Here is a 16446-nt window from a genome sequence, read left to right as displayed (position 1 = left end):
GACAGAGAAGATCAAGAATTTGGTTGTGGACATAGGTTATGAGCATAGTTGTTTGGGATGCCTGTTAGACGTCTAAATGGAATAATGAAATAAGTCTGGAGTTTAGAGGCGACATCTAGCTCGGAGATAGGAATTTGGCATTGGCAGGATATGGACAGGATTTAAAGGTAAAGGGCTGGATTTAGGTACCAATGAAGTGTGTTCAAAGAAAAGATAACTGAGAAATGAGTACCTGGGAAAGCCAGTTTTTGCAGGTTGAGGAGATGCAGAGAAACCAGCAAAGGCAAATGACAAGGAGAGCAAGGAGTAAGGGAAGAAAAGCAGGAGAGTGTGGTGTTTTAACTTGACCTACTTGAAGTTAAATCTCTTTTCCTCTGCACTGAGGATGCTAATTGTCAAGTACACCCAGGGTTATAGACTACAAACTCCCATAATCATACATAAAGAACAGTCTCAATGACAATACCAATAATGCCCAATTGTTATAGTCACTGAAAGCAATTAATTTGTTTATGCATATGCTCTTTTCATTCTTCCTCTTGCCATTTTAAAAATAGTTGAGGTATGTTATAAGGTGAATTCTGTTCCCCTAAGATTCTAACCCTCAGCAGCCTGTAATGTGACTGTTTTTGGAGATAGGGTCTTTAAAGAGGTTATAAGATTAAGCGAGGTCATTTTGGTTATTGGTCCCTAATGCAATATTAGTAGTATCCTTATAGAGAGGAGGAAAGTAGGACACAGGCACACACAATGGGAAGACCATGTGAAGACACAGGGAAGAGAAGGAGCAAATCTGCAGAAGAACACCCTACTAACACCCATATGTCAGACTTAACAGCCTCCAGAACTGTGAGAAAATAAACTTTTGTTTAAGCCATCAAGACTCTGTTCTTTATCATGGCAGACCCAGTAAACAAGGTGTTACCTACATTGTGAGCACATACAGTTATTACATACCATTCTCTCTCAACTCTTATTTAGTCATAGTTCTATATGTACCTGTGTGTTTTAGGCTTATAATATTTCCTTTTATTGATGTGTTTTGTCTATCTGTGTTTTAGTTCTTTCTGTAGTAGATTCCTCAGGAAGAGTTCATGGAAATAGTATTTCTTGATAAATGCATTTTGATACTAGTTTGTAAGGAGACTTTTTATGCTTGAAAGTCATTTTGCCTGGCTATAAAATCCCTCACTTACATTTTCTTTCTTTGGATGTCTTAAATATACTACTAACTTTTCTCTGGCATGAAGTATTGGTATTGAAAGTCTGTTTACAGTGTAATATCTTCTCTGTTACAAGGTACTTAGTCTTTTTAGATGTTAAAGGATTTTTTCCCCTTTTTCCTTGAATTAGTAATTTTGCTAGATGTGTCTTGGTGTTGGTTATTCTGAGTTAATTTTTCAGGTATGGTGTACACTTTAATATGTAGTTTGTATCTTTTCATATTTTAAGAAATTGTTCTTATACTGTACTTTTAGAATTTCTATTTCCTTGTTTTGATTTTCTTCTCCAGAGACTTGACTATGCATGTTTATTTACTTTATCTTTAATATGTCTCTTAAATCACTTCTCTTATTTCACTTTCTCTTAAATCTTTATTTCCTTTATTTCTCTCATTTTAAAATTTAAAAGTAAAATAAACTTTACAGAAAAGCTACACGCACAATGCCAATCAGTTTTTTTTTCCTGAGCCATGAGAGTAACTACTGACATGATGCTCCATCAATCCTCAATATTATGTTCCTCCAAACAGAAACATTCTTTTACATAGTTATTGTGTAATATAAAATCAAGAGATCAGCATAGATGTGTTACTACCATTTAATTCTCAGACTCCATTAAAATTTTGCTAATTGTTACATAATGTCTTTTATAATGAAAAGATCCAGTTTACTGCATTTACATTATGATGAATCAGTTTCTCAGTCTTCCCTTCATTTTCCATATGGATGCCCTCTTCACCTGAGGCAGGTGTTGGCTCCTTTTCTGGCTACCTCCCACCCCCTCATGAATGCCTTCTTAAACCTTCCTCAGTTCTAGCACAATACACTAAACTAGGCTGTTGAACTGATGCCTTCCCCATCCTTCTGCAGCTCCAGTTGTCTTTACCTCCTGCTGGGTAGCCCTCTTATTCAGATGCTACCCTCTCTCTAGAACTCTTGACACCCCATCCGGGCTCACTCCCTTAGGCAGTGTGCTCCCTGTCCTGCTGGTGTTGTGCCTTTCCTGGCCTGGTTGCTTCCCTTTGTGAATGTTCTCTCATCTTCCTCAGGCTACAACAGCCTGAGCCAGACAACCTTTCACCATGAGGATGCCCTCCTCTGCCTGCCCAGCCTCCTACATGCCAAGCCACATACCAAATTAAGGATTTTCAGCACTCACTCTAGATCCACCTGCCTCCCATGGTTTGCCATCTTCTCTCAGGCAGATGCCTTCACATCCTTCTCTGTGTAGGGGGATACACAGAGAAGTGTTTAGCGTATATAACCTTCCTTACCTCTCACCTACTCAGGAACTTCACGTCAAGGCACAACCCACTTGCCTCATCCTTGTTTCAGATGATGCTTATCACTTTCTTAGAATTCTGACGTTAACTGGGCAGCTCTTCTACCTACCCTTCCTACCCTTCTTAGGCTCTGACATCCTGCAACAAATTACACTATGTTGTTAGCTGTAGGTTTTTTTACAGATCCTTTTTTCAGTAGATAGAAGTTCTATTTTACTCCTAGTTTGTTCAGTGCTTTCTATCATAAAAAGTGATAGATTCTGTCAAATATGTTCTGTGTGTCTGTTGAGATATTAACATGTTAATCAGTCTAGGTACAGGCTTGTTAGTAGTGTTGATCTTTTCAAAGAACTGGCTTTTGATTTCCTTGTGTTTTCACAGTTGTTTTCTTATTCTTTATTTCATTAAGTTCTTCTATAATTCTTTTTATTTTTTTCTTTTCTGTATGTTTTATGCTTCATTTGCTTTTTACTTCCAGGATCATACAGTGAGAGGTTTGGTTGTTGATTTGAAGTCCTCTTTTTTAATACAAACATTTACAGGTATAAATTTCTAAGTGCATTAATTGCTTATATTTTGCTATTTGTGCCTTTATTCATCTCAATATATTTTATAATTTCTCTTGATTATTTCTTCTTTGACACATTGGTTATTTAGGAATGTGTTTATTTCCACATATTTGTGAATTCCTCAAATTCCTTTATATAATTGATTTCTAATATTCCAGTTTGGACAGATAATAAACTTTGTATTATATCTGTCTTCATAAATTTATTCAGGTTTGTTTTGTGACCTGAATTTGGTCTATTTAGGAGAACGTTTTATGTGTACTTGTTTTTGGAAACAGGGTCTCTCCTGTCACCTAAGCTGGAGTGCAGTGGTACAGTCCTAGCACACTGTAGGCTTAGACTCCTGGGCTCAAATGGTCCTCCTGCCTCAGTTTCCTGAGTAGCTGGGACTATCAGCACAAGCCACTGTGCCTAATTTTTAAATTTTTGTAGAAACAAGGTCTTGCTGTGTTGCCTAGGTTAGTTTTGAACTCCTCACCTCAAGTGATCTTCCTACTTCAGCTTCCCAAAGTGTTAGTATGATAGGCATGAGCCACTGAGCCCAGCTATGTGTACTTTAGAAGAATGTGTATTCTGCTGTTTTTGGGTGGTGTGTTCTAGAGATGTCTGTTAGTTTCATTTGGTTTTTGTTCAAATCTTCAGTTTTCTTCTTGATCTTATGAATGGCAAGTTGAGTACTGAAGTGCCCAATTTTTATTGTTAACTTGTCTATTTCTCCCTTTATTTCTTCAAGTATTTTAATGCTCTGTGTTAAGTGCACATATGTTTACAATTGCTATATTCTCCTGATGGATCGTCCTTTTTATCACTATGCAATGTCTTTTTAATATCTAGTAGTATATCTTGCTTTAAAGTCTATTTTGTGTGATATTAACACAGCCATTCCAGCTTTCTTGTGGTTTCTTGATATTTTTCCCATTTTATTTATTTTATTTACATTAAATATGTTTTTATCTTTAAACATTCCATAAACAATATGTTATTGAATCTCATTTTATTACCCAGTCTGACATTCTCTGCCTTTTGATTTGATTGGTTATTTCATTCATCTTTAATGTCATTATTGATATCTGCCATTTTGCTTTTTGTTAGCTGTGTGTCTCATATTCTGTTTATTTCTTTATTTCTTTGTTACTGGTTTCTTTGGATTATGTGCTTATTTTTTATGTAGCATTTTCAATTTTAAAGTAATTTTTTTTTTTCATTTGAAAAGTATTTCCTTAGTGATTGCACTAGGCTTACCATGTACATATTAACTCACGGGAATCAGCTTCAGATTTATACTAACTTCATTCTAGTAAGTTATATAAATGTTACTTTATATAGCTCTATTTATTTTCTCTGTTTTTTTGTGATATTATTGTTATACATAAAATATCCATATATGTTACAAACCCAACATGACATTGTTATAATTATTACTTCATACAATTCTGCCTTTTACAGAAGCTGAGAGAAGAAAGGAGATGCAGGATATGTTTATAGATTTTGTAATATTAATCTTCTGATTTATCATTTATGAATCTCTTCATTTGTTTCTGTGAATTCAGTTACCACTGGAGTTATTTCATTAGCTTAGTACAACTTGGCTTCCACCACCTTTTTGTTACGCTGAAGTGGTCCATATTGAAAAGCATGCATCATGCTGTACTCATTTGAGTGTAATTAGCACAAAATATTCATACCTTCTTTTCTTCTTTTAAAATAATTATAACAGTTTTATTGAAGTGTAATTTACATACCGTACAACTCATTGATTTTAAGTGTAGAAGTCAATTATTTTTGATAAGCTTACAAAGTTGTGTGGACACCACTACAATTTAATTTTAGAACATTTCTCTCACCCCAGAAGGATCCCACCTGCCTATTTGCAGTCACTCCTCATTCTCATCCCTGTCTTATTCATAGTTTTTATATAATAATTCTTCTGAAAAACCTTCTGAAAGAAATAATATAATAAATATTGATATTTATATAATAGCTTATACTTTCATATAAAATTTTTTCTTTTTAAATTTTTTTTAGAGTCAGGGTCTCCCTCTGTCACCAAGGCAGGAATGCAGTGGCATGATCCTGGCTCATTGTGGCCTCAAAATCCTGGGCTCAGTGAACCTTCTGCCTCAGCCTCCTGAGTAGCTGGGACTACAGACGTGTGACACCATCCTTGGCTAATTTTTAATTAGTAGAGATGGGGTCTGTCTCTGTGTTGCCCAGGCTGATTTCAAACTCCTTGGCCTCTTGAAATGCCGAGATTACAGATGGATGTTAGCCGTTGTGCATATCCACCTTTATATTTCATTTTAAAGACATAGAAATAACCTAATACTACAAATAAGGGAAGATTAGAAAATTATCTTTATTTAGTGGATTCTGTGTTTATAGTTATTTTAATTACATTATACAGTTTTAAAACTGAAGGTGTTAGATTCAATTAATTATTATATGAACTTATTTTCCTCCTACAAGCCAGAGTAGAGTGTGGTCTTTTTATCATGGACTCAGATAAAATAAGATCAATGTTTTTCCAAATAACAGTAGGTTTTATTAGACATCCTACATTTCCACAACATGATTTTAAACCTTTTAAGAGAATATATTAAAACTTGTTAATTCCTGTGTAAGCAGTATGAACAAAATGAAAGCAAGAGTTTTTTGTTCTAGACAATGGGATGTACAAATGTTTCAGCAGCGGTAAAATGTAGACGCAGAAAGCTGATTTCAGTGTTTAACAACATAACATACCTTGCAGTAATTTAATTCAGTTACTGTTTTTTTAAAATGCAGGTGTGCTGAGTTCTTAAGCATTATAGTGGTAACACTACCCTCCTCATTCAAATAAAGAATAATCAATGAAATCCTTCAGATACAGCATACACAAATTTTAAATTATGCATACTGCCCTTGTACATGCCTAATAATAATTGGTGCATCATTTTGTATTAGATAGTGTCTACACACTAGTCCAGAAGGAAAATCTGACATGTTTCCTTGCACAGTGTTAAAATGTTTGAATTAAATTTTAAAATGTAGTGATTTTAGATAAAAATTCAGATTTTATGTTTTTCCTGAAAAAATATGGAAGAACTAGCAACACTGAACAATTCATTTGAGCTGAGGAGTAGGGGCCACTTTTAGGAAGGACATACATTCTCTAGTTTGAGGAAGTCCCCATCTGGCCCAGTTCACTTATATGCATATCTTATGTATGTATCTGTGTGCTTCCCATAAGAACTTGAGTTTGGGGCATTTGATTTGACCTCATTATAACATTAGAGTAAGAAAATTGGAGACACATCAGCTAAATGATTTCCTAAGCATCGAAAAAATAATTAGTGACAGGGTCAGATTATAAGATGATTTCACTGTCGATACATTGAATATGGACTATAAATCAGAAAACTTAGAATTACGTGCTGGTCCTTTCCCTTCTACATCTTAATTTCTATAACATACAGTTTTCAGAGTTATAAAGTAAAGTAATAGAAATCCTGATATTGTGATTATTGCAAAGGTTAAATATTATTTATCATTATTAGTTTCATATCTGCAAAGCAATTTTAACCACGTCTAACAATACTTTTCTTGTTACATCTGGCTTATGTTTAGATACTGTCTTCCATAAAAAGTAATAACATGTATTAATGAACTTCTGAGTTTAGTACATATATTGTGATATTATTGTTGAGTATCATTGGCATTTTATAGGTTGATTGACTTTTTAGTAAAGATGAATATTTTTGCATGTTAATTTTTTTACAACCTCAGATGATATTCATTTTTCTCTATAGGTAATTCATGTGCCAGGCACTGTTTATTTACATAAATACTTTTTAAAGTGTTAACAAGAAAAATTAAACTTATGCTATGATATATTCAGGTAAAATTCTATTTATGTTTAATATGAGGTTTGATTTTTTTCTAATGAAATTATTTTGCCAGTAATAAAAAACTTAACATTAGGAAGTGAAGAATCTGAGTATCTTTATTAGCATAATAAAACTTAACTCTCATTGAATTGAAGTAAGAATAACTGAGTAACACCACTGAATAGTCCCTGACACATGAAAGGTACACAAGTAGTTTATTACTGTAAATGTTTCTCTGCTTTAAAACTTTTGAGTTTCAATTGTTGCTTTTACAAAGAGTGTTTACCTTAGTTTTATTTTTTCAGAGTACCTTCAAGTTTAAATCTGAGAGTGATATTCATTTGGCAGAACATCATAAACAGGTTTTGTATGATGGGAAACTTGCGAGTAGCATTGCCTTTACATATAATGCTAAGGCCACTGATGCTCAGCTCTGCCTGGAATCATCACCAAAAGAAAATGCATCCATTTTTGTTCATTCCCCACATGCTCTAATGCTCCAGGTGAGTGAATTGTGGCTTTGTTTTCATGTTCTTGTCAGCATTTGGCAGTATCTTTATGTATCAAATATTGCTCATCTATAAATCTGTGATTTTTTTTTCTTATTTGGCTTTTGCAGTTTAAGTGAAACTTTAAACATCTATCTTTTCTGTAGCAATATACTCTACCCTGGCCTTGTCTCCTTAGTAGGAAATCAGTCATGTCTATTATCTAATGTTCTTTGAAATAAAATCAATTAACTAAGTTAGTTGTTAGATAAAAAAACATACTTTGCTTTAAGAATGTATTACTGATATTCTCTAACATTAAAATTACTTGTCTTTAAATCTATCAATGGTATTTCTGATTTTAAAATAATGTGTGCTTTTAACTTTATATTTTTAGTGTAAGAATATTTCGACCTAAGGTTTGAAATTTAAAAGTGATTAGCAAAGAAATTCACTTTTTTGTCTTATGTGTGTATAAAAATTATAATTGAAGGCTTAAAAATGTCCAACTATGTTATTTAATTATCTTATAAAGGTATTTGGAACAAGGAAATAGTGATGAAAATATTCTATAGAAGTTTAATTAAACATTTTTGTTTTTGAATGTAGGATGTGAAAGCTATAGTAACACATTCAATTCATAGTGCAATTCATTCAATTGGAGGGATTCAAGTGCTTTTTCCACTTTTTGCCCAATTGGATAATCGGCAGCTCAATGACAGTCAAGTGGAAACAACTGTCTGGTAAGTTTTCTTTGCATGTACAATTGCTGATATTTTATATACACTTAGATTATGTGTGATGTACTCAGTGCTGTGTAAATGTATTACATTATTTGGGTTCTGTCTTTAAAGTGCTAGTAAAAGTTTTTTAGAACTAATGCAGATAGATATTAACATAGTAAATGAAGCAACCCTTGACATCTAGGTTGCTAGATCATAAAGAAATACCTTTCTTAATAATAAATAGAAAATTCTTACCAAATATAGCATAGTGAGTATAATATGTAGTTGAGGGAAAAATATTAATCCTGACCTTATCCTTCGCAAATATTCATGGTTTGGATTGGCCATAAAACCCTGTCAGGTTGAAGAAAATTACTAGGGTAAAATAATTCACAAGAATAATGTTTATTAGCAACTATATAATTTATATCTTAAAGTGGCATTATTTTATAATGTTTTTGTCATGGCATAAGTCTAGCATAATATTAATTTACATCAGCCCTTACTTATATGTAGCTTATGTCTGAGGACCCAAATCTAACCAGTGGCAAATCCATGTTTATGTAAATATTAAATCTCTTCTAATGAGTGTGATGTCATGTGCATTTTTTATAGTTTCCCTTTCATTAAAAAAAAAGTTATGTCCCATGCTCTAATTTAATATTATATCTTAGAGTTATGTATACAAGAATTTGAAAATGAATTGTAGTAACTATTTTGACTACATATATTGCCATGCTTGGGGATTTTAACGGACAAGTTATATAGATACGCATTAATTTTTTTTACAAAAGTAACAGTAGTACTTTGTTAGTATATATACATATACATGAGCTCTTTTATGGGTTATTCAATTTTGAATTGATGACAAATCTAGTGAATGAAGGTATGGGAAAAATTTAAGGCACAGTGAAATGTAATACATTATTTTTCTCATAATATCTAAGCTATTAATAAAATTCCATTTAATGTTTCTAATAGTATTATTTTTGTTTTTGGAACATCTTTTTATAAAGTGTAAATCTAAGTATAGATTTAAGATTTGTACATTTATAACATTCACTTCCCATGTATGGGTCTTGCTTTCTTTTATATCAATGTAGTGTAAAGATTGGAATTTTGAAAGTAAAAAGCTTTGAAGTGAAAAGGAATCCTGAGGTTATGTCCTGCCATGATACTATTTTGCTTGTGAGATCTTAAATAATCTAAATGGAAGCAGATCAGCTTAGTGGAAAAATTGAACTTTAAATTTCAGTCCTGTATTTCAATTCAAAATGTTTTGCTATTTATCATCTCAGTGAACTAGGACACTTTATAATCAGTAATTCAAAATCTAGTCAGTACTATGAAAAGAAGTTGTAGATGAAGTAGCCAGTAGAAAAATCCATGTATAATTTAAATATTTCTTATGAAATAAAATACATATATTATCAAATATTATTGCCAAAACCATATGTAACAGGTTATCTGGTTAATTCATTCAAGACACATGGTTACTTTTTACTGTCTTTCTTCAAAACTTATTTAATATTTATATTACATTTTGATATATAAATTGTATTTAGTTCATCATGGAGATAAAAGACAGTGCAAGGAGTAAGCATACCTATTTTCATTTTGATTTCAGTTCTTTTATATCATTCATTCTACCTTTTCCCTGTGTTAACTAATTCTAACCTTTTCAGTGATGTGTGTGATGTCTTTAGTTTATTTATTTACTTTTTATTTGAGATGGAGTCTTACTCTGTTGCCCAGGCTGGAGTGCAGTGGTGTGATCTCTTGGCTCACTGCAACCTCTGCTTCCTGGATTCTCCTGCATTAGTCTCCCAAGTAGCTGGGATTTCAGACGTCCACCACCACGCTTAGCTAATTTTTGTATTTTTAGTAGAGACAGGGTTTCACCACGTTGGTCAGGTTGGTCTCAAACTCCTGACCTCAAATAATTCACTGCCTCGGCCTCGCAAAGTGCTGAGATTACAGGCATGAGCCACTATGTCTGATCCTTTTTATAGTTTAGCCAATAAATAGAAAACGTACAATAAGAAAAATGCTACTCTTCTCTTTAAATATAAGACATGCTCAGTTCCAGTCTACCCTGTGATTTAGTTATGTGCTATTTTGAATTCTTATCTATTACTTTTTCATAATTTCAATGTCCTTAATATCTGAGATTTGCTCTTTGGTACAGAAAATTGTGTGAATCCGTAATACAGTCTTTTGGTATTTAATGTTTTATAGGGGACCATTATAGAAAAGTATGGGCATCAGTGAAATACTCTTTCATTTTGCAAGATGTTAAGTGGAATTTCTTCTTCTACTTGAAAAATACAGATTAATGGCTATTCAGGGGTTGTAGAATTTTATGTTTTATGGCTATATCATCAGTTCATATAGATGAATAGGACCTTGAAATAGGATTCATTATCTTTTTGTTAGTCAATCATAAATAGTTCCAGATGAAAGATAATCAATTTGAAGTTTTAAATCTTCCAGAGAAAATTTAATATACTCTTTTTTGGAAATCTGTTTGCATAGCAAATAGATAACTGAAAGTTGCAGTACTGTCTAATTTTTAATTACATTTTTAAGAAATGGAGCTAAGCTCAAATATAAGTTACTTCTCTGCCCTCTGTGTTTCAAGCTGAAGCATTTTATCTTCCACTTTCTCTACTAAGTAGTACCTTTTAATGAAACTTTTCAGTGTTTCTGTAAGCCTTACGTCTGTTGGCACTACCACACTGTTTTTATTAACTTTGATGAGTTTTTACTTTATATAGGGGATTTAGAATTAAAAAAAAAAAATTACTCGCTGGGGGTGGTGGCTCACGCCTGTAATCCCAGCACTTTGGGAGGCTGAAACTGGTTAATTGCTAGAGTCCAGAATTTCGAGACCAGCCTGGACAACATGACAAAACCCCATTGCTATAAAAAAATAGAAAAAATTAGCTAGGCATGGTGGCACGTGCCTGTAGCCCTACCTACTGGGGAGGTGGAGGTGGGAGGTTCACTTGAACCCAAGAGGCAGAGTTTGCCATCACCTGTGATCATACTATTGCTCTCCAGCCTGGGTAACAGAGTGAGACCCTGTATCACAAAAATCCCCAGAATTATTGAAGGAATAATCTTATTTTCTGGAGTTTTCAAGGATGTTTTTACTTTTGCTGGATAACTTTTGTGGCTTTTTAAATTATGAAGGCCACTTATTATAGTCATTATTTATGTGGACTTTCAAGTCAGACAAACTTGGGTTCAAATCTTGAATTTAGTATTTATTACTAGTGCAACTTTGTGTATGTGATTAATTTTTTGAGCATAACTCAATCCCCGAAGTATCATGGCTTTTGAATTTTGTGTCTGAATTGACTCAAGAAATTAAATAGAAATTTATTTTCCTTTGAATTGGATGATTATATACATTGAGTACATATCATTCTTATTGAGTACATATTATTGAGTACCTACGTCTTTGTATTGAGTACATACTATTCTTACATCGTTAGTTTTTTAAGAACATGGGTAATTACATAGGCGGTACAAAATAAAACCTTCCTCATTGTGCGACCTAAGACAACTTTGCTTTGAAAAAAATTTATGTCTTCTGGAACAAGGTATAAATTGAGTTTTGTATATTAAACAATTAAAAATACACCAAGAGAATAGTTTCATTAGAGACCAATGTGATACACTGCATAAGTGTTCTTTTGGTAGAAGACAAATTTGGGCTTAAATCCCTGTTCTGTTTTACACTATCTGGTGTTAGGTGATGGGATGTTCATGGGTGTGTAGTAGTGGTATATGACATTTATTGAATATTTACTATGTGCTAGTCACTTATTTTTTAAAAATAAGTTTTATTCTGTATGTTTAAGGAATACAACATGATGTTATGGAATACATACAGATGGTAAAAAGGTTACTATAGTGAAACAAAGTAACATGTCTGTCATCTCACATATTTATCTATTTTTGGGGGGAGGGAAGCAGCTATAATGTACTTATTATAAATCACATAAAATATACTTTTGTGACCTATAGTCCTCATGTTGTACATTATATGTAGGTAGGTTAACTGGTACTTTATTTCCTCTAACCTACATCTCCCCACTTCCAAATCCTGCTGCCGTTTTCCCTGATAGCCACTGTTTTGTTTTTTAAATCTCTGTGTATTTGAATTTTGTCAGTCATGTTTTCTCATCTAATTATCTGCTGATGAAGAAGAGAAACATTGAATAACTTCTTCAAGATCACAGAGACATAAGTGGCAGAACCAGGGTTCCAATCCTGAAAGCCGGACTCTAGAGCCCTTACTCTAACCTTCTGTGGACCACTCTGAGAATCACTTTTGCATGCCGTGGAGTGATTTTAATAAGTGCCATCTTTATCTGATTGTAATATGAATTAAAATAAGACATGTAAACTATCTGTCACAGTGTCTGGTACATAGTTAGCATTTAATGAGTTTTCTTTTTAATTTCTTCAGTGAGTAGTAGTCTATTGGTTAGATGCAATTTTTAAATTAAAACTTAATTTTAATGTTATTATAAACTATGATAATTTTTATAATGTAAAAAATCTCAAGTGATAATTTAAATAAATTCTCTTAAGTATATGAATACTTTTCTAGGAAAAGTGTTTTTTTAAATTACAATAAATAGTTTGTTTGCTAGAATGATGGAATGTAAGATATTAAAATGTTTAGAGAATCCCGTAAAGCATTTATATCAACAATCTTACCATATTAACAGTCCTCTTGTAGTATGAATATTTATGACTCAGTTTTAGTGAACTTAAATCACAATTTATTTTTTTCTCAATATTATCTTGCTAATTAATCAGTTATTCCAATAATTAACGTGAATTTTACAGCCACTTTAATAATTAAGCAACCCCTTAATAATTAAATATTTCATTCTAATGTTCTTATTAGCACTTTTGAAATATGTAAAGCTACAGAATTACCTGGAAAATTTAAATATTTCAGTTTCTAACTGCCTTAACCATATTTCCTCATACACTTAGAAGTGACATGAAAATTCTTTATCTGACCGTATTTTCTGATTTTTAGTTCAGAAAAATGTCTATTTTATATATATACAGTGTTAAAATTTTATTACATACTCAATCCAACTTAATCTGACTTAAAAATAGTATTTGATTCTTTTAATAGGCAAAATAATTAAAATTAGTACCTGTTTATAATATTGTTTATCTTATGGAGGTGGTTGTTCTTATATATAGAATATAATTATTAACTTAGTTGCTAAAAACATTTAAAACATTTGTATCAGGCTATAGGTTACATAGTTATATTTACTTTAGATTTTTCAGAAAGAATATACCAGTAGCATGTCTTAAGATTCATATTTCTTTGTTTGCTGTTAAAAAAATTAATAAATTGGGCCAGGCGCAGTGGTTTATGCCTGTAATCCCAGCACTTTGGGAGGCCGAGGTGGGTGGATCAGGAGGTCAAGAGATCGAGACCATCCTGGTCAACATAGTGAAACCCCGTCTCTACTAAAAATATAAAAAAATTAGCTGGGCATAGTGGCATGTGCCTATAATCCCAGCTACTCAGGAGGCTGAGGCAGGAGAATTGCCTGAACCCAGGAGGTGGAGGTTGCGGTGAGCCGAGATTGGGCCATTGCACTCCAGCCTGGGTAACAGGAGCGAAACTCTGTCTCAAAACAAAAAAAAAAAAAAAAAATTAATAAATTGGGCTGGCACAGTGGCTTCTGCCTATAATCCCAGCACTTTGGGAGGCTGAGACAGAGGATCATGAGGTCAAGAGATCAAGACCATTCTGGCCAACATGGTGAAACCCTGTCTCTACTAAAAACAAAAATTAGTTGGGCATGATAGTGCATACCTCGTAGTCCCAGCTACTTGGAAGGCTGAGGCAGGAGAATCACTTGAATCTGGGAGGTGGAGGTTGCAGTGAGCCAAGATTGTGCCACTGCACTCCAGCCCGGCAACAGAGCAAGATTCCATCTCAAAAAAAAAAAAAAAAAATTATGAAATTGGTACTGAAAACATTTTTGAAGTGAAATACAGACATAAAAAATATATTTGATGTACTTATACTAATACTACTTATTAGAGGAGAAAAATGAAGTAATTTGGTAAGTGAGATTTAAGTAAAGTAAATGCAAATTAATTTGTAAGTACTAAAAAGTAAAATACATTATTCTGTCTGAAACATTGGGAAATATTACATTTAAATTTCATATAGCTTTTTCTTCTTTTTAAACTTAGCGACTGCCACTTTTTAATGCTATAATACTTTGTGTTGTTTAGTTTTCAACATTTAATATTTCTCTGTAAATTTTCCTTTGTTTTATACAACGTTTCTGCTTTATCTGACCCTTTACTCTCTCTTTCCCACTGTGGAAAAAAGGCATCTTTTTGGCAATAAGGTCAACTACAGATTCTTCCTTGCAGAAATTCTGGCAATCATGAACACATCTTCACTAAATTTGTTGCCTTAATTTTGTTCTAGTCTGCATGTCTACATTCTGTTCTCTTTACTTTTGCAGTCTTAACATCTGATAGGAGTATTGTTATTTTACTCATGCCATAGATTTTATTTCTTTTAACTGTCTTACGTTACCTTACTTCACTTATTTTGATTTTATGAAAGTTGTAAAGGTATAATGGTATCAGTCCAAAACTGAAATAAATGTTATTTTCCTTTACAAAGAATGTTGCCACATGCCTGAACATTCATAATTTATCCTCAGAAACCCAGAATACTTTTAACAGAAGTTAGCTATGATACTGATTGTCACAAGTGTTTAATCCCTCTTCTTTTTACTCCCAGGGGTGAGATTGATGACCGTAGCATGTAGTGAATGAAATTTTCGAGAAAAGATTTAATAAAGCATACTAAGGAGATTCTAGTTAATTTAGTACTGTAATTTTACTGGCTTTTGTTTCTAGTGATACTCAAATTTATAGGTCCACTGTCTCACTACCTAGGCTGGCAACTTCCAGTGCTTTTTCTCTAGCTTGCCTTCAATTTAGGCTCATACACCCAAACCATTAGTGGAATATTTCCATGTGGAAAATATCTCAAACTTAACATGACTCAAATAAAAATTCATAAACTTCTCTACTCAATTTCTATTGCTTTGGCTTTCTAATGTTACTGAGGAATATTGTCTCCAGGAAGTCTCTTAAATTAGAACCCCAAGAGAACTCATCAGTTACTTTCCTCCCTTTGAATAATTAAAATATTAGCTGTTCCTATATTTTTCATATACAATCTATCATGACAAACTATTGATATTACTTCTTAAATACCTCACAAAACTACCCTTTCCCCTCGGTCCGTATTGCTACTGCCTTAGTTTAAGTTCCCATTATTAATTACTTCAGCTAGTATATATTCAGTAATTGTTGTTGCCCCTTTCCAGTAATTTTCAATGGCTGGAAGAGTTATCTTTCTAAAATACAAATTAATTATTTCACACCTGTGATTATTCATTGGTTTCTTGTTGCCTCAGAACAAAGTCAGCATCTGATTTGGTCACGCTTACTTCTTTTCTGTAGTCACATTTCTTGGTAGTCTTTCCAAACAAACACTATTTGTTTATATAGCAATAAGGACAAAGAATGGAAAATGCTAGCAGGGACATTCTAGAACATGTATTGATAAATACAAGGTGCTACAAATAGGGACAGTCTCAGCAACAGTGTATGGTTGTGAATTTTTCTGCAGACCTTGGATTTATAATGTCAGTAAATTAGGAAGAGGATTTAACAGAATATTTAAGATATCTTGGAGTCTTACTGTCTGCTGAATAAAGAAGTTTTCTGTGCACTATGTCCGGATTTCAGCTTCAGAATAGAGATGGAGTGTCTGCCATCATGCAAGTGGGCAATAAGCAGAGCCATAGGTAATCTGTATACCAAATGACCAATTATTTATTGGCCAGTACCTTGTTTGTACAGATCTTCTTTAATAATCAGCACAGAGAAACCTATCAGCATAGAATTTATATTATCCAGCATTTGCTAGTTATAGCTATAGTAAATAATAACCTCAAAATCTGGTAGCTCATAAAACAACAAAAGTTAGTTTTCTGCTCATGACTGGTTGTGCTCTGTTCCCTGTGTCTTCTCATTCTGGGTCCTAGATTGAAAGATTAGCTGTGAGATGGCATATGTTTTTCTTGTGACAAAGAAGAGCAAGAGTCTAAGTTAAACAATGCAATTGCTCTTGTAGCTTCTGGTCAAATAAGATGAATGTCATAATCAATCTGTTAGCCAAAGAATCACCATCCAAGTCCAACT

General features: G+C 33.0%; 1 protein-coding gene across 17 annotated transcripts in view; it reads left to right on the top strand.

The window, feature by feature from the left end:
- Positions 1 to 16446, top strand: part of NBEA (neurobeachin) — a 702569-nt gene that overhangs the window by 127779 nt on the left and 558344 nt on the right. For 16 of the 17 annotated variants that reach the window (XM_074387836.1, XM_074387843.1, XM_074387839.1 and 13 more), the window contains exons 9-10: positions 7247 to 7444; positions 8039 to 8172. In XM_074387836.1, coding sequence (XP_074243937.1) covers positions 7247 to 7444; positions 8039 to 8172 — 332 coding nt within the window. Of the gene's footprint in view, positions 1 to 7246; positions 7445 to 8038; positions 8173 to 16446 lie in introns of those variants that run through there. The other variant, XM_074387846.1, reaches the window with a different exon arrangement.

The sequence above is a fragment of the Saimiri boliviensis genome, chromosome 16 (genome assembly GCF_048565385.1).
Source record: "Saimiri boliviensis isolate mSaiBol1 chromosome 16, mSaiBol1.pri, whole genome shotgun sequence".
Classification (NCBI taxonomy): Eukaryota; Metazoa; Chordata; class Mammalia; order Primates; family Cebidae; genus Saimiri; species Saimiri boliviensis.
This window is presented reverse-complemented; position numbering and strand designations above follow the sequence as displayed.